This window comes from Clytia hemisphaerica, unplaced genomic scaffold (assembly GCF_902728285.1).
Source record: "Clytia hemisphaerica strain Z4C2 unplaced genomic scaffold, Clytia hemisphaerica genome assembly, whole genome shotgun sequence".
NCBI classification, from domain to species: domain Eukaryota; kingdom Metazoa; phylum Cnidaria; class Hydrozoa; order Leptothecata; family Clytiidae; genus Clytia; species Clytia hemisphaerica.
The window spans coordinates 380,340-403,854 of record NW_027104435.1 but is presented as its reverse complement, the minus strand read 5'-3'; the positions used below and the strand labels follow the sequence as shown (position 1 = coordinate 403,854).

Genomic DNA, 23,515 nt, shown 5'->3' with positions numbered 1-23,515 from the left:
CAGTGATATTGACTTATCGTTCTTATGAAAAATAGATTAAATAATTTGCTGACTGGGGCAATCAAACATAATCGTATCACTTTTTATCATTAAACCACACAAGAGTTTTCTGAGAAACAACTCTCTCTCGACGGGGAATTACTTTTCGTCGACTTTGTTCTAATTATTCTTTCAGCATTTTGTCTCAGCAAAGCTTTAACAACGAAAATGACGTCATTCCTCTACCAATTGACTATTTATTTTTTGAGCAAGCTTCAACAGAAAGTTTGTTTAGACAAGAAGATCGAATGACTAGAACGTTACAAGATTATACTTGAAAATATTTTTTTTTTTCATAAAGAAAAGTGAAAGGCAACTTTCAAGTGCCATCGTTTTATAACATTCACTTTTAGTTTTAAAATGTTTTCGAATTTGACATGGTTTGTTGCAGTTTTAATCTGTTGGAGTTTTGTGGATTGGAAAGTCGATGCTCAGTTATCTCCTGGAAAGTAAGTTTTATTTGACTGGGAATTTTTTTGTCCACTTTTTTGCACTTTTTAAAGATCAATATCTCGAGCCCGTGTCTTCTTTACAGAGAAATACATCCTCAAAAATTAATGTACGTACAATGAAAACACAAACTTTTTTCGGCAATTCCCTGGTCTTGATAAATGCTGAAACACATTATTCTTCTAAAAAGCTCATATAATAATTTTAACTTAGCAAGGACTTTCTAATTTGACGAATTAAAATTCCAAGAGACTTTTTATAAAGCTTTAAGCATGAACTTTCAGCATCTTGCGGCTTAACATCATTACAATCAACTAATAATAACTCGACCATGATTTAATTAATAGCTCTTTGGTGACTGTTACCCTCATCATTAATGCATTTTTTTGCGTGATATTAAAAAAAACTACGCAGCTACTTTAATTTTGAAAGACCTTTTAAAAGTTATCTGGAAGGGGGTACTCATAAAAAAATGCCAAATACTGAAATGAAAAAGTCCCCTAGCCTAAGAACCGAAAGCACAAAGTGAAGTTGAATAAGTCATCTAAATGGTAGATTTTGAGAAGATGAACTCTAGACATCCCTGTATCAGTAACCAGATCCGCCTCGGTGGATGATTTCGACCACTGGTGGGAGATACTGAGTACTCTTAGGTGCCAAATAAACGGGGGGGGGTTGGAATAAACGGGGGGGTTGGAAAATTTTTGAAATTTCAATAAACGGGGGGGACCTAATTGCCGGGGGGGTTGGAAATTGTACTTATGAAAACCCCAAAATAAGGTAAATATAGGCTAAAATCAGGCTTTTTGGAGCAAAATAAGGGGACTTCTTTTAGCCAACTGAAAATATTCTTTAAAATTAATAAACGGGGGGGTCCTAATAAGGTCCGGGGGGGTTGGAAAATTTTCGTAAAATTAACAAGCGGGGGGGGGACCGTTTATTTGGCACCTAAGAGTAAGCCCGCTAAGAATTACTTAAAATTTTCTACCCCAATTTAAACAATGAAATTTATGATCTTACCCCGGTCAACGAGATAGGGGTGTAACTTGGGAACCATTTAAGTCTCAATGATGCTGAACGAAATACACTCCATTCTCACAGACCCGCTAGGATTTTTTCAGCTAGTGGGGATAAAAATAACGATCTAAATAATGGTGGGAAATCATAAAATGATATTCCCGTACTTTTTTGACTGTGGATTTAAAATTCCATTGTTTTCAAGTTAGAAAACTCGGTGGGGATGGGAAAAAAGGTGTCAGGAAAATTGCCCCCGAGAAAACTACCCCCCGGAAAACTGCCCCCTAGAAAATTGCCCCCCGGAAAACGGCCCCCCAGAAAATTGCCCCCCAGGAAAATTGCCCCCCGGAAAACGGCCCCCAGAAAATTGCCCCCTAGGAAAATTGCCCCCTAATTTTCCATTTTTCGAAACTAAATCTAACTCAATTTTCAACATCCTTTCTTTAATCAATCAACAAACATTGGAGCTCGATTGGCTCGATTTGATTCAAAGTTTTCGAAACGTTAAAGTTTTTGGATGTTTTCAATGACTAAAAAGGGACTTAAAACATTTCTTTGTGAAACTTTTTGGAGATTTGAAATTTCCCATGTAAAAAACGGATTTTGTAGACCGTGCACGGTAAAACAAAAACATTGAATTATCAAATGAATTAAAATTCTTAATTCTTAAAGAAAAAAGACGCCTCAAAAACGACTTTTACAAGTTTTGTATGAGGTGGAGAAAGATAGTCGAGTAATAAAATCACTTTCAAAAAAATCTTTCCCCATTTCTTAACCCTAAGCGCTCTATCCGTGCTATCTTAAGCTAAGGGAACTAATTTTTACTAACTCGCCAAAATAAGTTCCCACCAAAATTAAAATTTCAGTTTTCTTGGCTAAATAACCCCTGAAATTCAACAAAGTTGCTCAAAATAAGATGAAATAGAGCAGATTTGCGTTGTCATTCGCTAAAATTAATTCCAACCACAGTTAAAAAATTAATTACAGTTTTCCCCAAAAAAAGTTCCCACCAAAATAATCTATTTTTCGAAAATTTTCTACCCAGGACATTGTTGATCCAACCCCTCCTCCGCTTATCAATTTTTCGGAATCTGAAACTTCTTTTTTTTACGGATTATGCTGTTTTAGCCTTTTTTCCAATCCACCCCCGCTGACCCCCGTTTACTAGGTACCCTAAGAGTAATTCAAAACTACTTAATTTTACAGCTACAATGGCCATTTGAAGTTTCATTGGATTTTATAAAAAAGTGGAAAAAAAGATGGCGGGGGGGGGGGCAATTTTCCGGGGGGCAATTTTCCTAGGGGGCAATTTTCTAGGGGGCAATTTTCTGGGGGCAATTTTCCTAGGGGGCAATTTTCCTAGGGGGCAATTTTCTAGGGGGCAATTTTCCGGGGGCAGTTTTCCGGGGGGCAATTTTCTCGGGGGCAGTTTTCCTAGAACCGGGAAAAAATAGCATGGTTTTATTTGATTATTTTCAGTGGGGACTAAAATTGGAGGATGATTTTTCCACTGGAGACGATATTTTTGCCAATTTTTCCAGTGGGAAGGGCCAGTGGGCCTTTCAGAAGGGGGTGTCGAAATAGGTAGCTTGTAAAATTAGCAATGCATTCTCTTCGTACATGATTATTTTCAGATAAATTTTTATTAGTTGTTGACATTCAGCACGATAAATATCGACCAAATGCTTATCACAGCTTGTATTTCTAAGAAGGCCCATGAGACCCATAGCTCACGGTGCGTTAGTAGAGATTCTGTGTGAACACAATCATTTCCCTACCTTGAACGATACATTTTGATATTCGATATTTTCTTCCTTGCTTTATTAGCTATCGTTCAAGATTGTTTTGAGAATGCTACTTCCCTTATGAAATTTGAGATTATCAAAAAAGCCAACAATTGCATTTTCTTGTTATCAAGTAAATACTCCCCCAAAAACTTGCGAATCCTTCTGCAAATAAGAAACGCAAGAATTGTAAAATGTGACTAGAAACAATAGATCTTATCGGAGTTTTTGATTTTTCTAAAAAAGTGATGCATTGTGGGATTGTTTCGGAAGTATCACAATAGGATTTCCTCGAGGAATTCCTAAGAGATTTTTATTTTAATACTCCCAAAACAATCCCACAATGCATTGCTTTTTTAGAAAAATAAAAAACTTCGATAAGATTTATTGTCGTTTTTTTTTCACTTTTTTAGAAGAAAAAAACTTTTTAGTAAGTAAGGACTCAAAATTAGGTCAATTTTTAAGCTATTTTCAGTTTGATTTTAAAACTTTTGGAACATATTTTGACAACGTTTAGCGAATTAAATAACATTTAATGATTAACGCAAGAAAGTGCATGTTTCCCTCGTGTTTCATCGTCAAATCTGCATGTTGAGTGTTTGTAAAACGAGTGGTCGAGGTTGAGTCAATTTATACACCCCCTTCTCACAGACCCGGTAGGATCTTTCAGCCAGTGGGGATAAAAAAAACAGACTGAAACTCGATGAGATTGATATTCCCATATTCTTTATGGTTGAAGATTTGAAATTCATTTTTTTTCAAGTCAGTGGGGATAGGAAAAATAGCATAATATTGTGCAATTCCCGGGGTTTGTGAGTGTATGGGTGTGTGGGTGTATTTATAAGGCTAGCATATGAATTATTTACTGACAAACTGCTTGAAATAACTCATGGCTTAAAGTCTACACTAACACATACTAAATGCATGATAACTAATCTTATTATAGAGCTAATGTTTGCGCTGAAACAATCAAACAACCTTACTACGTGTCTGTCCGAAAATCGAGAACTGACTATCAAAATTACCGGACATGTTGCAGAAGAGTTTTACGCTTTTGCACAAGCAGGTGTACTCGCTCAAGGTAATAACTATTTCCATATTCTCATAGGCCAAATGTTTGTTCAGCTACCATTAAACAATTATATTATGTGTCTGTCCGAAAATCGAGGATTGGTTATCAGAATTATCGGACATGTTGCAAAAGGGTTTTGAGAGCTTGTACCAGCAGGTGTACTCGCTCTAGGTAAGTTTATAATTTATATTTATATTACTAAATAATGGCGAGAAGAACTCTCACAAAAATTATATTTCCCCTACGGTATACTGAAAAGATCGATCAGAATGTATTTAAGTAAAAATCAACTTAAAAACTCAATGCATACTCTCAAGTTGAACATTTACAAGAATTTTCGTCATTTTCGTCCCTTATTATATTTTTCTAAAGAACGCGTCATCTCTATTGTTTTAAATAACCAATTATGTGAGCATCTTGTAAAAAACTTCAATACAACTGACTCTTACTCCTTCATGTGTGTCTCATTTTAAAAACGTAAATTTTTTCTTCCAGAAAAATTACGGTATATTACACAACTGCTGAAGTGCGATACAAACAGGGTTATCGATACTTCTGCTGCTCTGGATGGGCGAGACAAGGTGATAGCTGTCCTACACGTAAGTTTTTTAAATCAAGAATCCTCGCTGTTTTTTTGCCAAATCTTCGAAAAAACTCCCTGAGTTGTATATATGTATCTTAAGGTATTTAATATGTTATAAGCTTAACTTTGCTTATAGCGTTTGATATACAATGGAGTCTCGATAAGTTAAACACCCACGGGCGGGGATTATAGATTTGTTCGCGTTGAGGAAATTTTGAGCTTTAGAGTAAGGTTTATAACTGAAGGAACCATAAAACTAGTTTAAGTTTAGGAGACATTCGAGTTAAAGAGGCCCGAACTATCTTTGTATTTGACTTTTAATCGGAATACCTTATCGGGGAAAAATTTTGGTCGGGGAAAATTTTGGTCGGGGAAAAATATTCGTTACATGGCCGAAATTTCGTCACTTTTCCCCGACGAAGTTTTCCCGATAAGGTAACTGCGTAAGTTTTATCGCACATAAGACTTTTAAAGAAAGACAAATGAATGAGGAATCTTACCTACCTTTAATGAAGAAGCTGTTTTATTCTTCATTTTAGCGATTTGTAATCCTGGTTGTGTAAATGGACATTGTTCAAGACCTGGTGTTTGCACGTGTAAATCAGGCTATAATGGAAACAGATGCGAAAAAGGTCGATAATTCCACTACTTTTTAGACAAACTCTTTCATTCATTCTTGTGCATTACCTATCAAATATTCAGAAATGATTTTCAAAACTTACGAATACCAACGCTTATGTCTAATAGAGATAAATTTTCCATTCAATAATCTCCCTCAGAAGGAGATTTAGAAATTTTCGAAATTTGGTGAGACAAGGTTGTTTTGGAGAGTACGACAATTAACAGACCAGAACCATCTTATAATTTTACCATATCATTTCTATTACAGATATTGATGAATGTTTGAGGAAACCTTGCGACCAAACTTGTAAAAACCTTCCTGGAACCTATGCATGTTCGTGTAGAACAGGATATAAGAAAATCAACAATGATCCAAAATCTCGTCAGTGTGTCAGTAAGTCAGTAATGACTGGATGAATGTGTTAAGCTTTTTTTCCTTTGACGCCATAGTGGCGGTTACTACATAACACCCAGGGGCGGGGGTACTACGGTTGGCGGACGTGGGGTATGTGCGGACGGGACCTACAAAAACCGACTCTAAGAGAGACTTTTTTTTTAATTTTCTTCGATTTTTAAAAAAAGTGGTACCCTTAAAGAGACTTTTTTACAATTTTTTCTCTTGAAATCAAAAAAAATTCCCAAAATCGTGAATTTTCCGACCCTTAGAGAGAGTAATTTAAAGTTTTCTGATTTTTCCGACCCGTAGAGAGACTTTGAAAGGTGAAAAGACCGACCCTTACCGTCCGCACCAGCACCCATTGTTGCCTAAGTATCCTTCTCAGGAGAATACATCACCACGACCTTATTTCTTACTTTTTAAGATGTGAACGAATGTTTGACAACACCATGCAAATGTGCTCAACCGAAGAATTGCAAAGCTACATGCACCGATACCACAGGGAGCTTCAAGTGTTCTTGTAACAAAGGATTCAAACTGGGTTATGACCAACGAACTTGTGAAGGTAAAAACGAAAAAAATTCTCACACAATATACAAAATAGAGGATGGTGGCTCAATTTGCAAAAATTAAAAAAAAAACATCCATGATATGGAAGCCATATCGTTAGAACATTTGAAGAACCAACGTTGCTTTTACAAGTCAAATATTGGTGCAGCTTGGGTATTTTAGACGATTGAATTGTAAATTCCTAAAAAAACAATAATCTCTCTTGCCTGACAGATTTGCATAACAAATGTTGATCTCTTTGTAAAAAGATCTGAGATTTGCAGTACTACCGATTACAAAAATCATGAACTTATACATCTATTTTACTTTTAGACATCAACGAATGCAGCAGCAAAGCATTGAATGGATGTCAACACAAATGTTTGAATAACATGGGATCATTCACGTGTGCTTGTAATAAAGGATATAAACTGCTTCCTGATGGAAAGAGTTGTCAAGGTAGGTTTATGAATTATGGTAATGAATGCCGTGAGTTTATGTGTTTTTGAGGGAAAAATTCAGAGAGTCCTGATTCCACTATTTGATCAATTTTCCCCTAATTTCCGGGAAACCCAAAACTCCTTCTAAACGAAAATAGATGAGATTGAGAAGGGTTTTTCCTTAGTGGTTTATCAGGTTGGGGACTCATTGTTGTATTAAAGCTTCACAATACGCTTTATCACCAGATATCAACGAATGCTCAACGCTGAACGGAGGGTGTAATCAAATTTGCACCAATAAGCCAGGGAGCTTCCAATGCTCTTGTAGAAGAGGGTTTCGACTTTCATCTGATGGCAAAACCTGCAAAGATATTAACGAATGTTCGGAACAGAAACCTTGTGACAACAACAATGGAATTTGCAAGAATACTTTCGGCAGTTATCAGTGTTTTTGTGAAGTTGGATTTCAATTGCTGTCCGACAAAAAGACTTGTAGAGGTAAATTTGTTTTGTGTTATGAATACTTCTTATGTTTAGAAACACCTGTATCACAGGCTCGGTGAGAGCAAGATCAATATTACTTTCCATTCTTCTTTTTAAGACATCAACGAATGCTCGAAGAAAGAGTTAAATGGTTGTCAACATAAATGTTCAAACACTGTTGGATCTTTTTTCTGTTCGTGCAACGTTGGCTATCGTCTCAATGCTGACAAAAAGAAATGTGATGGTAAGTTAGTTCTGTTGTTTTTTGTAAGATTCCACTGACTTCTCCGGTACTTTTCCGATGTCTTTATCCTGGATAACGGGCATGAGATTGGAAAGGGTTTTTTCTCCAGGTACCTTTTGTTCACTCACGAAGCTGCATAACATTCCGCAACTCATACTTCAATTGCACGGAGTCCTGGTATTTTTTCACTTAAAAGTTGAATCTTGGTCCGGGAAATTGAATCTTACTCTAAACAACGGTTCTCAACAGAAGGTAAATGTAAGAGAAATCGTGACCAAAGGGACTTTCTTGTTGCCCATCAACAAAACAATCATCAACGATTAACCGGGGAGGGACGATTAACCGTGGTATAGTATAGGGTACGTTCTCCAGGCTTCCTAAAGAGTACACTGTGAAAGCCAAAAGTGCACTGTAATGGGAACTTTGGAACTTCTGACCAATTTTTCTTTTAAAACGAACAAAAACTTTCAGGAAAACGCACCAAAAGGTCATAATTGACATTATATCTTTTAAGCCAGAATTCTAAGATGTCTGAAATTTGAAAATTTACCACATTAAATCTAATTGCCTGGTTAACTTGATGAAGCATTTGTATTTCTTTACACCAGACATCAACGAGTGCATAGAACAAACAGATAAATGTGGACACAATTGTCACAACACTATCGGTTCATATACTTGCTCATGCCGTCCTGGATATCGTTTGAATGGAGACAAAATTTTGTGTAAAGGTAAAAGTTTTCTTCGTTAATTTACTTTGTTTTGACAAAGTTTCTAACAGCACCGGTGGAACTTCTTCCTACAGTAAACCATCTTTATCGAAATCCTAATAGGGATAGAAATTCTATTGTGGTTGTGGTGATAGTTTTGGATTGCAATTTTTTCCAGCGCATTTCAAATTCAAACAAAAGCCGATCTCCCAGTGGGGGTAAAATTATGGCGTATTTTTCCCACGTCAAGATTTCCAGTGGGGCTCCTGTGAGGTCTGTGACACAGAGGTGTGTTTTGTTAAATATTCCTATTGCTTCCACTCGCTTTCCTGTAATGAAGACCTATTTCCCTCAAGAATCATAGACCTTTTCTTAACGATGCTGAGAGTTTTCTTGCGGTAATAAGAAACATTGAGTCTACTGTAGTGATTGAAGGCTAATTTCGATGATATTATTTTCTTGCTTAGCCTTACCATGTGTGACGGTATCATCATTGAATCACGGGAATATCAGTTGTACAGGCTATGTGACCGACCAATCATGCTCTTATGAATGTCATTCTGGTTTCAATCTTCTTGGTTCTGATCAGCGCACGTGTTTACCTTCGTCACAATGGTCTGGAAATGCACCTCAATGTCAAAGTAAGCTATAGAGTGAGCTGCAGATCTTTTAGTTGTAACACTCAGATAGTGAGTGCATCGCAAAAAGGTTTTACATTTTAAACTAAATGATGTTCAATTTGTTTATAGACAAATTATCCTTTTTTCAAAGTTTGATTTAATACTTTTAATACCTCAATACCAAAGTAAGAACTTAGATCGCATGTAATGCACCAGACTCGAATAAATACAGTTGACGCTCTCTTTATTTGATTTTCTAGGGAATTGGATTTTCATTGAATATGCAATGAATAATTCTGAGTTTGATGTTAATCTTTAATTTTTCCACTATCCTATTTCTTAGGGAAAGATTGTCCAACGATTGAAGCACCAGAACATGGTTCTATTATGATACCGTGTGTTGCCAAGTATGGATTCACATGTTTGAAGAAATGTTCAAAAGGATTTTATCTGGATGGAACTACTTCTGCAAAATGTGTTCTGGAGGGTAATCAAACTACTTGGACTGCCAAAGACTCCATTTGTAGAGGTTAGTCACGCCAAATAAATTTTCTCTTCCATATTTCTGGAGGTATTTCATAAAGAGCAGCACCTTTGTTGTTTTTTAATCTTTTTGAACTTTTTTCATACGCTGATGAATAAATATTGTAAGAAATATTACTGTTCAAGTTTATTTGCTATATACCAAATACCTTGAATACCGTTTTTAGCCTCTCAAAAACTTCATTCTGGGCATCATTTTTCAATAAATATCACTTCCAGCTCCTTACTGTTCTGCCGAAAAAGTCTTGCCTTCAGATATAGTGCTATTTTTTGTGTCCGACAATGTTTCAGACACAAAAGTATGATTATGCATCACACTATGTTTTTAGCATCGACACCTTGTGAACCAAATCCATGCTTAAACAATGGTCAATGTCTGGAGACATCAATCGACACTTTTGTTTGTGATTGTTCTGGAACTTTATCCAAAGGAAAATTATGTGACATCGGTATTGTTGATATTCCAACCCTTCCACAACTTGTTCTGAATCAGTGGAGCACAGATATCGAAATTATGGCTAGACCAACAGCATTCGTGAACATCGTTCCAAAATCGAGAATGGAGCTAACCTTTGATCCTCCTGAAATCAGAATCGAAGTGCCAGAAAGTTCTGCTAAATTTCAAATCCTTTCATCAAAGACAGGTGTTTTTGAAGTAGAATTTGTGATTCAAGGAAGAAACGATTTTGAATTTGAAACACCAAAACCAAAACAAGTTTATGTTTTCCCAAAGAAAACTTCACTGTTGGTAGATATGGATATTAGCACCGTCATTGATAACGCAAAATTGATACAAAGAAACTTAACCGATACTTTGGTTTTGAAATCCATGTGCTCAAATGGCGAGAACGTTGTAGGTTTTACAACGATCCAATCCAAATCTGTGGTATTGCCCGTTTCTATGGTTGGGGTTGAAAAAGTAACATTGACCGCTTTAAAAGAGAGAGGAATTTTAAACCCTGTAGACGAAATCGAGAGTTTCCTCAAAACGAAGGAAATTTCAATATTTGATTACCAATGTGTCAATGCAACTTCAGAGCTTGCACAACAAGTTGAATACGCAATCAAGTATAATTTCTTCCAAGCAGCTTACTTAAAAAAGTTTACAGTATCAATGCCAACTTGGTTCGAATTAGCAAAGACTTTTTCTGAGCCTGAGTACAATTCTGCAAATCTAGCAAGTCAACTTGTCACACTTGAAGATATCTTCAGTCTGAAATGTTATGCTACAGGTAGCCAAGGAAAAAACAGATTATCAAAGGGAATTCACAGCCTTTACCAACCATACACTCCAGTTCTTCTCAAAATACTTGACAAGAAGTTTGAAATGTCAAAGACAAACAGAATTTGTTATTTCGCAAACCTCGAAGAGAATTCGTTTCACATCAACAGTGATTCACCAGTGAATTTCATCTCCAGTCCTTCACCAGATCACATCTTTGAGAAATTACAATCCTCGTATATGAGTGTTTCGCCAACGAAAGAAGAATTTTTCGTTGATTTTTCAATGAAGATGAAATCTTTTGATGGAAGATTCAAAGGAAAAGGATTCATGACATTGGAAGATTCCGATAAGGTAAGATGACCGATTTCAGTTATGATTGGTCCCAATCTCTTGCCTGCTTTAATCACGTCACCTATGGACGCCAAAGAATTTTATTTTCTGGTGCTATATCAAGAAGCATCACAAAGCGACTGCCTCAAGTGTGACAGAACTTTGTTCACTAAAAAGCTGCGTCAATAAAATCATAAGTTTAACTAACTATGTCAAAGCAGTTGCATGTTTCTTTCATTTTAGTTTTTCACTCGAATGTTTGATTCCCAAAATAAAATTTCCGGCAACATTGCTCTGGATTTTGACGTCAATTTGAAATTTCTTGGCAAGACATTAGCTGTTGAAGGGAAATCGACACAAGCTGAATACAACCTAACTTCTTCAGGTAAATTATTCGTGTTTTTCTGATCTTTAAAATGATTTAGATATCATCCTTGTATGAAGGGAACAACTTTTCATAACTCTTTTGATAATACATCCCTTTACATATTTTGTATTTCAGGCAAGAGGGATGCTACGCTGAAGTTAACAACATCAGTCAATCAAATAAAATTCCAATCACCAAATGCTGCTATCAGATTCAGCCCACGAGCGAAATCAAAGCTTTCTATTGAAGTTCCAATGTTAGCAACTGGTGGACAAATTAGATCTATCTCAAATGAAAACGCTTTAAAAACTTACTCACGATATCTCACTAGAGCTGAACGGAATAGTCAAGGTGTTGGAAACCTTCTTGCAACTTTAGATCAAAAGCTAGCTGATATTTGGAGTAGTAAAACAACCGAATATTTCAAGCATCTTGGCAATTTTAATACTTTTGTAATGATGGGACTTGATTCGACAAACTACTATGAAGCAATTAATACATTACAGCCGGTGAAGGAGTCTTACATAAACTTCAAATCCTTTGCCAACGTTTTGGTGGAGAATTTCAAAAACGAAAACGCCAATCAGAGATTAGTCTTGGCATTAAGAAATGTTTTAAGAGCACTCTCAAGAACAGACCAACTGGAAATCCTCCCTCAGTTAGAACCAATCAAATTCGTCGACGTCAATGGGTTGCAGATGAAATATTCTGGTGGATTATGTATTTATCAACTCTGCTTTCCATCCATGGGCTCCATTGAAATCGATTCTCCTTTCAATAAGAACCATATTACCATTAAATCAAACCTGACGACTTTTAATGCAAGCAGTCGTCTTCATTTTACCGACAAAGATAGCCTTCAGATCAATATTGACAAACACATCGGAACTTTTACTGCAACATTGACTGGAAATCTCAAAGTGTTTGACAAGGTCTTTTCAATTCAGTTTTCCTTTGACCAGGACAAATTCGCATATTCTTCAACCATTTCCGTTGAAGGATTTCCATCCACTGGCTTCACTGTGAGCAAAACAAAACAAATTTCCAATGTGCAATGGGAAGACAAACTCTTGAAACAAAACTCTTACAAGATCGAGCTTCAATAGCTTTCCAAAAGATCTCCGAAACCACCAATACAAGATTAGACTTGATTAAGCAAAGAAAATCAGAAAGTCAACAGAAATACCAGAGCCAAATGGATGAAGTCAAACGTGCCAGGGAAAGATCTGAAAAAGCTACCCTTGAATTCAACAAAAAGAACAGTGATTATAAAGCCAAATTACTTGATTACCAAAAAGCACAGAATCGATATTCGTCACTTTTGAAGCAAAATGCAAGTTTACTTTTGATCGAGAGAGACGTATCCACCATTTGTTCATTGATGAAATGTCAGGATAAATGCATATAATGCGATATCTGTCAAAAACCAGTCAAGATACCGACAAAGCAGTGGGATTGTAACACAAAGATTGAGACCGTCCGAACCAGTCAACTGGTGGAAACAGACGTCACTTGCCAAGAAACCAAATATTTTTTCATCCCAATCTATACAGGTAAAGATCTCATTTTCGATTTGAAAATTCATAACATAAAACATGACACAACCAACACAACCCTACCTGCATAGATAAACTAGTTGTAGAGGGATTAAACAAAGAAGCCAATCATACTTATAGTGATAAATGGGGGCTCCAGTCAATTTGAGAACGACCGTATGCGTGGACAAAAAATTGAAAAAAATTTACAGCCTCATCGTGTATCATCTTTTTGTCCTTTCCAGTTCACGTTGGGAGCCTGTAAGACAGCGAATAGTGGGTTGTCCCAGTAGTGATAACAATCTTTTTCATAGTTTTTGGACCTATTTATTCAAGTTGGTACAGGAGACTTTCACGACAAAACAATTACCTATTCGTGGTATAAAAACATAATTACTAATTAATGTGTTGTTTAAGTCTGTTTTCCTTAAGCAAATGTTCTTTCACCCCCGTCCACGCTACTGATCTTACCTCGCTCAATGACATTTTTTCTTTGATTCTCAGGAGACTGTGAGGAGGACCCACGAACACGAGGTTACCGTAAACAACAAGAGGCTGAATATTTAAGTACCGTTGCCCGTGGTTCTTCCGTTGGTGCCATGATTGGTTCGGTCATTCCTGGAATCGGGTCTGTTCTTGGTGGTATCATTGGAGGTTAGTACAGTTAAGTCTCCATAACTCGAACAAGTGCGGGGAAAATTTATAAGGAATTGATAACTGGAGGGATCATAAAACCTGTTCGAGATAAGAACCCTGTTTAGCATTTCAATATCAATTGTATATACATCATGTTTGTGATTACCTCGTTTAGAAAAGAAACTCAATAACTTTTCTTTTGAAATAAATCAAAGAACATAATTCACCCTTATTTTAGGTATTATTGGAGCTATTGGCGGATTATTCTCATCGTGTGACGAATCTTACGAAGTCATCACAAAAAAAACAGTCAACAGGTGGCCTTGTAAGAACTGGACCATGCAAGTTGTAACCACCAAGGTCCCAAAAACCAAGTGCGATTTGCAGGAGATACTGGTCAATGGAGGATTCAGCGATCCTGAACAATGCAATTGTCGACAGGAAGAATGTTCAGTCAAAGCGACCGATTATTCTTGCATCAAGAAGAACAAAGATTGTCAGACAGAAAGAAAAGAGAGATTAGAGAAGTTGGGAAAAGGATCACGTCTACATATTTACTTCAAACAGTTGTCTAGTAATATAGATCGATTGGAAGATGAAACTGATTTACTTTTCAGTGAAGCTGAAAGAACAAGAAAAGATAAAGATTTCGCTATCAATGCACTGAACAGAACGATCAACGGTCTTCGAGTTGCTGAACAAGAATCAAAACAAGCCAACAAAAGTCAAGATAATCAACAAGATATTTTGAGAAAGGAGATATGTCTTTATGACAAGTACAACGTTAACAACCAGCAGCTTCCATTAGTGATCGAGAAATTGTCGTTGAATAACAAACTACCAATCATTGACAACATTCAAATCATCGCAAAAGTGAAAGAACTCTCCAGTGGAAAGACACAAGATGTTGCTTTCGTTTTCCAGTTGGATGACCCTGAAAGTTCTATTGAAGCAGCATCTCGAAAGATTCTTTACTCAGTTCTTTGTGAAAGTTCTCGAAAACGAAGATCTCTTGATGGTGATGTTCTTGATGAAGACCACATCCTTGCATTCACGTCATGGGATGCACGACAAAATTCAACAATTGCCGAAAAATCTTGCATGACCTTCAGAACAACCACTGACTTCATTAAAGATTCATTTAAGGAGCTGGATAACCTGTTACACCAAGGAAAAGGTGTCCAAGATTTGACTTCTACTGTATCGACAAGTCTATCTCGCTTAAGAAATGACTTGAATGCTTCGAAAGATACTGATCTCATCTACGATAGTCAGTCTAAACTACTTTCGTCCATGCATTCTGAAATCAACGGATACCAGAACCGATCTGATATTCCAAAGCTATTGGAAACGTGGAAAGAAAAAGTCGAGATTTATACTGCGGAAAATAATTTCACAGTTTGTTTTGGTTTCCATGATTGTTTAGAAACCGCTCTTGAAAGTTTGGAGAACCTACCTTTTGTTTCTGTACAGCATTTACAGGTCTACAAAAATACGATGGTAAAATTAAGAGCTGTATCGAACGAGATCATCAATACCAACGCAGGAGAATCTAGCTTTGGAGATCTTTTCAATAAGACATCAACATTCGATACACTTCTAAGTTCTTTGATTGACACAAGTTTGCACTGTTCAAAGAAACCTGAAGTTAAAGCGAATGGGGAAACCGAATTCCATGCTCACTCTGGAAACTCAGTTGAGCTCGAGTGTGGTGAAGTTAACAGTGCACTACCGGTGAAATACAACTGGAAAATTCATGGTCAATTCATTGATGGTGCTTATGAGTCCAACTTGAAGTTTGAAGCAACTCTTGCGAAAGCTGGTGTTTATAGCTGTGTTGTTACTTCTTCAGTTGGTCAAACAGAATCTAATGGAATCTTGGTTCATGTTTTTGAATCTCCAAAAATACTTTCAGAACCTGAAGATGTCGAACTTTTCCAGTTGAACAACAATGAAAATGCAACTTTTATTTGTGATGTTTCTGGCTATCCTTTACCCAACATTACATGGTACTATCAGACCTTCCACCACAACGATCAAGCCAAATTACCCAATGATGAACCAGAGCTGGTCCTTGAGAATCTCACCAAAGCTGACAATGGTTATTACTTCTGCAAAGCAACAAATGAATATGGTTCCATCACCAGCCGAAAAGCAAAACTAGATATTCTGAAAACTGAGCTCCCGAGACAATATATCAGACTTGGTATCGACATTCTAGATATTGAGAAATCCACAAACTCAACCTCAAATGAGACTTCTGATGGAGAAATTGACGAGCTTTCTAAACTTCTTCGGTCATCTAATCTACAAGATATCACGTTCTTTTCATTGAAGAAGTCGAACAAAATGACGGCAAAGTTCATCATTGAGTCGCTAACTCCAGAAAATATCACATCGTCAATGAAGGACCTACTCAAATTGTCTACAACCTCTCGCCAGAGTCTTGCCAACTCTGCTGCTAACTTGGTAAATCTTGTCTTTACCAATGAATCGAGAATCTACTTGGAGAACGATGTTGTTTTAACTGTGGATAACACCAGTATGAGTTACCAAGCCATTCTCAATGAATGTAACCCTGGATATCAACTTCACTCGAATGGCATTCTTTGTGGTAAGACATGTTCATTATAATACCATATTCTAAGGCTCAAATATGTTCATTACCAAGTCTTTTGACAAACTTTTCAACAAAACAATACCGGATATATCGAGAGACATACAATACAAATTTAGAGAGATTCAGTAGCTTGCTTCTAGGCTATATTCTCAGCCTGATTAGAACAATTTTGAGTTTTGTACCCTTATATCCTTAGGTTTAAACCCGACATTCCTTTTTAGAAGTAAATTAGAGCACTTAAAAATCATTTGTTGCGTTTAAAAGGGAATTCCTTTTTTTTATTAAATATTATGTACATAATAATATTTTTTCAAATTTAGTTGAATGTAGTTCTGGATCATTCAGTACAAATGGAAGAAAATGCAAACCCTGTCCGAAAAGTCATTATATGCCGAACACTGGATCAAGAAGATGTACGAGATGTGAAAATAAATTGATTACATCAAAAGTTGGCAGTACAAGCTCCTATCAATGTTTTGAAGAGATAGGTCGGTAAACAATCTACTAGTATAATGCTTTATACTTCTTTTTATTTGAAGTAATGCCACAAGTGCAGAAATAAAGGGTGGGCAAAAAAGGTGGTCAGACATCAAAAATTTGTTCTACTAGCAGAGCAATTAATGCAATAGAAAATTTAACACTTAGATAGCTTCTTTTTGCTTTTTTTTTACATATTTTTGTCTGACCATCCTTTTTTTGTCCAACCTGTACAACACTTTTAAAGACTACAAGCCCTCAAACGAAAAAAACACTTGATTATACAGCTAGGAGAAACTCTGAAGTCGGTCTTACCTTATTACGGAGGGTCTTTTCCTCTAATTGAGACAACAGTGTGTGTTAGTATTTCTTCGTCCTGATCTTTCCTGGTGAAGATAAATCCAGATTCTCCACCAACTCGACAAGAATGTTTTTCCACTTTTCCACACAGCTGAGACAATGTTGTCTCCAATATTTGCAACTGAAGAAACAACATTTGACTCTATCTAATTCGATCTTCAAGGGACCAAAAATATTCTTCGAATTAGAGAAAAATTCGAAATACAGAAAATATCTTTTAATACTAATTTCTAGCTGAGGGGACCAATAATTTAGTTCGAATTGCAGAGAGATTCGAAAGTAGGGGTTCGAATTAGAGGGAGTTAACTGTATCATGAATTGGTCGTTTCTTTAGAACCAGTGTGGAAAGGCTTGACGGAGGAAGAGTTGATTACCATCATTGCTGGTTGTTCTTTGTTCTTGATCATCCTTGTTGTCATCATCACTGTATTGTGCTGTAAAAGAAAACAAAAAAGGTACGCTCTCCTTATTGTTCTTATAAAGAAGAACTTTGAATCGGTTTCCTCAGCAAGTGATACCTTAAAGGAAGAAATTTTGGCGGAAAGAAAATTTGGCGGATTTGGCAGATTTGGCTGAAATCCGCCAAATTAAGTTCCCGCCAAAATTTCTTTTTTCCGCCATCCGCCAAATTAAATTCCCGCCAAATTAAACATTTTGAAAATATGATCTCTTTTAAGGTGTTTTTGCTATTTTTTCGCTGTTTTGACGCCATCTTAAGGTTAATTTTTTTAAGCGACCGCCAAATTAAATCCCCGCTAAATTTAGTTTTTTCGTCCATCCGCCAAATTAAATTCCCTCTGAAAAAACTTTTTTGGCCATCTGCCAAATTAAATTCCCGCCAAAATTTCTTCCTTTAAGGGTATCTAGAATACCTAAAGTGAAACCTTTTATAGCCCACGATCATTAGGAGCGTTTTAGAAGTTGCACAAAAATTCTCACAACGTCGTGACACTAAGAACACCCCTGTGTCACAGAGCCGTTGGGAAAATTTAGCCAAAATTTCGTCCCCGGTAGTAAAAATACCCCAAAATTTCAGCTCTACTGAGAAATTGGCTTTGATTACATCCACATTCAAATTTCATTGTAAAAAATTGCACTTCAAAACCATCCCCTCTGGATTTTTTAAGGGCTCTGACCATAGTCCAAAAATTGATTTTGGTGTTTGAGCATAAAATTTATATTTCAGGTTCCTTAACACTTTTAACAAAGAATTGCCTTTATAAATTGCTTTTTAATCGAATCCCTTAAGAGTAATTAAGAATTTAATTGCAAAAATGACGTTATGAACTTTAAAAAGATGTTAATAATATGTTGCATCACCCTTTTTTACAAAAAGTGCTTAGTTTTAATGGGTAATTAACTTTTTTCTTTCAAAATTTCTTTACACTTTCCGCAAAGAATTGAACTATTTTAAATTTTGCGGAAAATATTTCTAAAAAGATGTGTCAAAAGTTATGACTGTTTTTTAAAGCAAAATCCAGATGAAAAATTGATGAAAAACCACTATTTTGAAGATTTCGAGACAAAGAAGCATTTACAAAAATTTTCCGCAAAAATTTTTATTGTTCGGTAAAAGATACACCATTTACTGCGAAAAAAATTTCAAAATGTTTTTTCTTCGCCCAAACTAAGCTCTTCAAAGTTGAAGTACTCTTCCTCGCAAAAGTCTTCATTTTCTTCTTCATCAAATTTTTTCAATGCAAATTTTGAATTTTCAGATTCAGCAATAGTTTGTCTAACAGAAAATGTATAACATACCATAGTTTTGTTGGTTACATCAGTCAGAAAACACATTATAAACACGGCAATTATGAAAAATTCACTATGGTCAGAGCCCTTAAGCTTGGAACAATAGAATCTCTATCCCCATTACACGCTTCTTTTTTTTTTATAAGAATGATGTAAATCCATTTCATCATGGATATTCTTAACTTTTTTGGGAAAATCATCCTAAAATATTCTTACAGCATTCTTAAGTTAGGATCCTAATTCAGACTAGATTTAACATACGTCTCAAGCATAAAATGGCATTTTTAGAAAGGAGTGAGCCTTACTAATAATTGACAATTTATAATTGAAAATGCTCTAAAAAAGGCATTCTTAGCTTGAGAAGCAAAATTCCATGATGGTGGTATTCTTAGCATTATTATTCTTAATTTTTTGGCCATTTCCATCATGGACATTCTTATAAAGTGTAATCTTATAAAAAACAAGCTAGATGCTGAATGGACCTACCTGATGATGAAAGTTAGATAGCAATGCGAGGAGAAAAATGAAAAAAAATCAGTCAGAAAATATATTATAAATATAATAAATCAGATATTTCTCTCTTATAAGAACTCCTACAAAATGTTACAAGAACTTGTAAAAATAAAATTGATTGAAAAATCAAAGAAAAAACACAAACTTTAGCCTAACGCTCAAAAAGTATATATAATATACATAATCAGTTGATATCACATTACATGTAGCCTGTAGCCTCTGTAATGTTTATGTCCATGGTATGAGCTACAGTTCTCTTGGGTGTTCTACTCCCCCGAATACATAAAACAGTCGATCTGACCAAAGCAAAAGATAGTTTAGTCCTCAAGAAATTTAAAGTCAAAGACATCATTTCATTCTTTTTCTCAGACAAGAGCATACTGAGGGTTTTTATGAACATTTGTGCTTCCCTGCCTGAGCCTCCATTTGTTGTGAAAATTAGAGGCGTAAAGGATCTTCCCTCAACCTGTATAATTCTCTGAAAATATAGCGTTTAGCGAAAATGCATAACGCAATAAATTCATCATTGATTGTTGATGGGGGGGGGGGAGATGGAAGGGTTGCAGGGAAAAAATAAATAGTAAGTTCTGGTCGCAAAAATCAGTTTTATTGACAATTGAATCATGCTTGATGGTTGTTATCAATAATGTTTTTGTGTAAAAAACATAGAAATGAATATAAGGAAAAAATCCAATGAAAATCTGCAAACACGGCGATTTCCAGCATTTTCAACCGGAAAAAATTTTTCTCAAAAATCGAACTCGGCCATGTTTTGGGCATTGTTTATACGCATCTTTGAGCGAAAAATCAGAAAAAACTAATGATAAAATCTTGAGAAAATGCCAAAAAAACAGTTTTTCCGGCATATTTCCGGCATTTTCGGTCGGAAAAAAATGTTTTTTGAAAATCGGGCTTCGTCACATTCTAGGTATTGTCATTTTGCATCATTGTGCAAAAAATCAGAAAAAAATTATGAGTCAACATTGAGAAAAGCTATATTTTCTTATTTGGTTAAAGGGAATTTCCCCAAAATACGAAAATCCGTCTTTTAAGGCGAATAAGAATTTTCCGGGAAAAACCACTTCAGTCATTATTTAGAGAATCTTGCCCTCTATCTTTGTACAAAAAATCAGAAAAAAGTAATGACAGGATTTTGCACAAAGTCCAAAAAACCCTATTTTTAGGCAGTTTTTGGCCCAAATTTGCCCAAATATATTTTTTTTCGAAAATCGGGCTCCATCACATTTTGGGCATTGCCATTTTGCATCTTTGTGCCAAAAATCAGAAAAAACTAATGAGCCAATCTCGAGAAAAGCTGGTAACAGACGAACGGACGGACGAACGAACAGACAACGGTTAATTCATAGGACCTCCACCGGGGTACCCGGAGGTAGGTCCAAAAAGCGTGTAGGATTACGACGAAATAATTTATCCCTACTGTGGGGAAAAGTTTCACCGGGGCTGTACAACAGGGGTGTCTAAGAGCATCTTTATGCTTATAACTCAATAAGTTAAGGACATTCGAAGGCCTCAAAAATTTAGGACGTTCTTTCAAATGTCCATCTCAATTTTTCAGCACTGGTAAACATAAAGTCAGTCAGAAGGTCCAACCACACCCAACAGACGAACAAGACGAGCATCAATACGTCAACGCCAAATTCGCCCTGGAAATGGAATGTAGGGAACGCCCCAAAGAACTTACAGATCCTGCAGAATCACCAAGAATGGATGACAGACACAATGGTGTGAATTATCATATCAATGACCTATACACTATGTCTTAAAAAACAAATGGATTGCTGGATTTGAACTTTTTTTTTGAATGGAAGAAGAAGTTTTGACATCAATATGTAGACAAAGAACTTGATTTAAATGGAGACATGGAATGTATCCAATTTATTTTCTAAAACTTTTACGTCAAGCTTTGTAATTTCAGGGCAGTCAAGTATTTTGATGATCTAATAAAACCTAAGCGGGAAATAAACATTCCAACGCAACGCAACGCAACGCATCGCAACGAAGAAAAATAAAATTTATTGTAATGACATCATTTGTTGTGATTTGCTGAAAAATATTTCACTTTTATTTTGAATCTATTTGTAAATATTAAATTTTTGTTCAATTTTTTTTAAATAAAATAAATAAGGGTTACATAAAATTCTAAAATCGAAAAGGCAAATTAATCAATTTTTGTATAACATTTTATGTAAAAACTAAAAGACCAGACTGTCAGCATTATTTAAACTTTATTTTGACAGTATCTGTTATTTCTTGAAATATTTCGGAGGTAAGGAATATTTTGATATTTCATTGGATTTTTATAAATTTTTCGGGCTTCCTTTCGATTAATTTGAAGTTTACGGAAGACTTTTAGATTAGGAGTATAAATTCTTCGTTTTTCAATTAAAATCGATAACCTAGTTGAAGGATTACTGACAATGATTGTGGAAGGTGCAAAGTTATAAATTTAAAACAAGGACCTAATTGATAGAGATTGATATAGCCTTAGTTCATAGCATCCAATGTCTCTCCAATGTCTTGCGAAACCAACCTGAGAAGAGAAAGTAATATCGTTTAATATCTCAACTGGGAATCGTGAACATTGTTTTCTCCATGGAAAATGAATACCACTGGCTTTCTTAGAGCTAAAAGCAATAGATTTAATACCAATATTAGACCTTCAAAGGGACATAAAAGTACTGACAAAATTTATAAACAAACCGTATGCAGCGGGATTCAAAATCAAAACGAATGTCACATGTCAAAATAAAAAATAAAAACAAATATGGCTGATTTTGATTGTTTCAATTGTTTTACAAGTTTATTTTGGGCACGTGATTTTAATTGTTCTCTTTAATGACACGTGGATTGCGCAATGTTTATATTTTACTACTTTATGTCCCTTTAATTAATACACGTTTTCTTTTATTAGAACACCTAAAATTTGGCTGAGCCTGGATGTGCTTATTTTTTTAGCAATTTTCAGCCTAAAATGTTCTTAAATGCGTTCTTAATTTTTCGGACTACTTTAAATCGACAACATCATGCAAAATAAAGAGCTTGTTGGTAAAATTTGGACAATATTTGACTCTCGATTTTAGAAAATCCATCCCTAAGTTTGGTTAAAACTGCTTGAAAAGAGGGAAAAATTGTAGTTTCTTGTCATTTTTTTCCAAACTGAGGCTGGGCATGCTCTTACGATGTTCTTAATTTGTCGACGAATTTCAGCCTAAATGTTCTTATAAACTGGGTTCTAATAAAGAAAAAACGTGTGATTTTATACCACTGAGTAGAGCTCTCTCTAAAACTCTCCCTGAAATAATTTCACTAACTTCTGTTCAAGCAACGCATCTTCTCCTGTTCAAGAACTGTCTTCTTCATCTTCAAATCATTCAGAACTCGCTGTACGATTACTTTACGTTGACAAAGTTCTTCATAATGTTTGAATAACTCCTCTCGTCTCCCCCAAACATTAGGTCGACAATCGATGATCTTTCGAATGTTCATTTTGGTTTCGGCATTTTCTTCCAAGGTAATTTCTATTGTGCTGATTTCACCATCAATTTGATCGATGCTATTTTGGAGATTATTTACATCGCATCTGGCTCCTAAAACATACAGGTGAATAGTTGAAAATAGTTTAAATTCATTCAATTTATTTAAAAGGTATGAAAAAGTTTATGTACATTTATTGAGTTTTAAGCCGAGAGTTGGAAGGGAAGTGAATCGTCCACCTTTCCCAGGCAAGAAAAAAGTGAAGCCTTAAAATTTCGTCACATTGTACAGATAACGGATTGAATCAAGCATTTTCTTCGTTTTCGCGTTAACATTTTTCCAAATTTTGGTTGCAAATGTTACTTTTAATCCAGCGTTTGTATAACCACGCGGACCGCGCGACTAATGTAGGAGATCAAATGGCTTCAAATCATACAAAGGAGATTCCACTCCAGCCTCGCCTATACATTATTGTATGAACCTTATCTGGTAACCAGATGTGGAAATTTTCTTCCGACACGCTAAAGCTCTGAAGGTCGGGAAAATTTTAACATCTGGAACCTTTGGGTTACCATTTTTCATTTTTCTATAAGGTTTCTCAAGCAGCAGAGATTTTCATACTAAATTCAGTCGGGTGCAACCGATAGTCAAGCAAA

The 23,515-nt window shown here is 35.7% G+C and overlaps 1 protein-coding gene across 1 annotated transcript; it reads left to right on the top strand.

Annotated features, from left to right (window-relative positions):
- Nucleotides 1-317: 317 nt before the first annotated feature.
- On the top strand, nt 318-21,148 carry LOC136820753 (uncharacterized). Its single transcript, XM_067076977.1, has 21 exons — nt 318-488; nt 4,237-4,371; nt 4,858-4,961; nt 5,485-5,577; nt 5,835-5,960; nt 6,388-6,528; nt 6,846-6,971; nt 7,199-7,450; nt 7,554-7,679; nt 8,288-8,410; nt 8,857-9,030; nt 9,353-9,538; nt 9,882-11,128; nt 11,351-11,492; nt 11,610-12,570; nt 12,882-13,027; nt 13,514-13,663; nt 13,884-16,259; nt 16,586-16,753; nt 17,437-17,557; nt 20,941-21,148. Exons 1-21 carry the CDS (start codon nt 400-402, stop codon nt 21,146-21,148), a joined length of 7,194 nt encoding a protein of 2,397 aa, XP_066933078.1. The 5' UTR covers nt 318-399.
- The last annotated feature ends 2,367 nt before the right edge of the window (nt 21,149-23,515 follow it).

Bases quoted from the DNA above. Each gene is read 5' to 3' on its own strand.
- LOC136820753 (XM_067076977.1), top strand. From the start codon at position 400: ATGTTTTCGAATTTGACATGGTTTGTTGCAGTTTTAATCTGTTGGAGT. The intron at 13,664-13,883 runs GTTAGTACAGTT...CCCTTATTTTAG, and splicing joins TCTTGGTGGTATCATTGGAG to GTATTATTGGAGCTATTGGC. The intron at 17,558-20,940 runs GTACGCTCTCCT...TCAATTTTTCAG, and splicing joins TGTAAAAGAAAACAAAAAAG to CACTGGTAAACATAAAGTCA.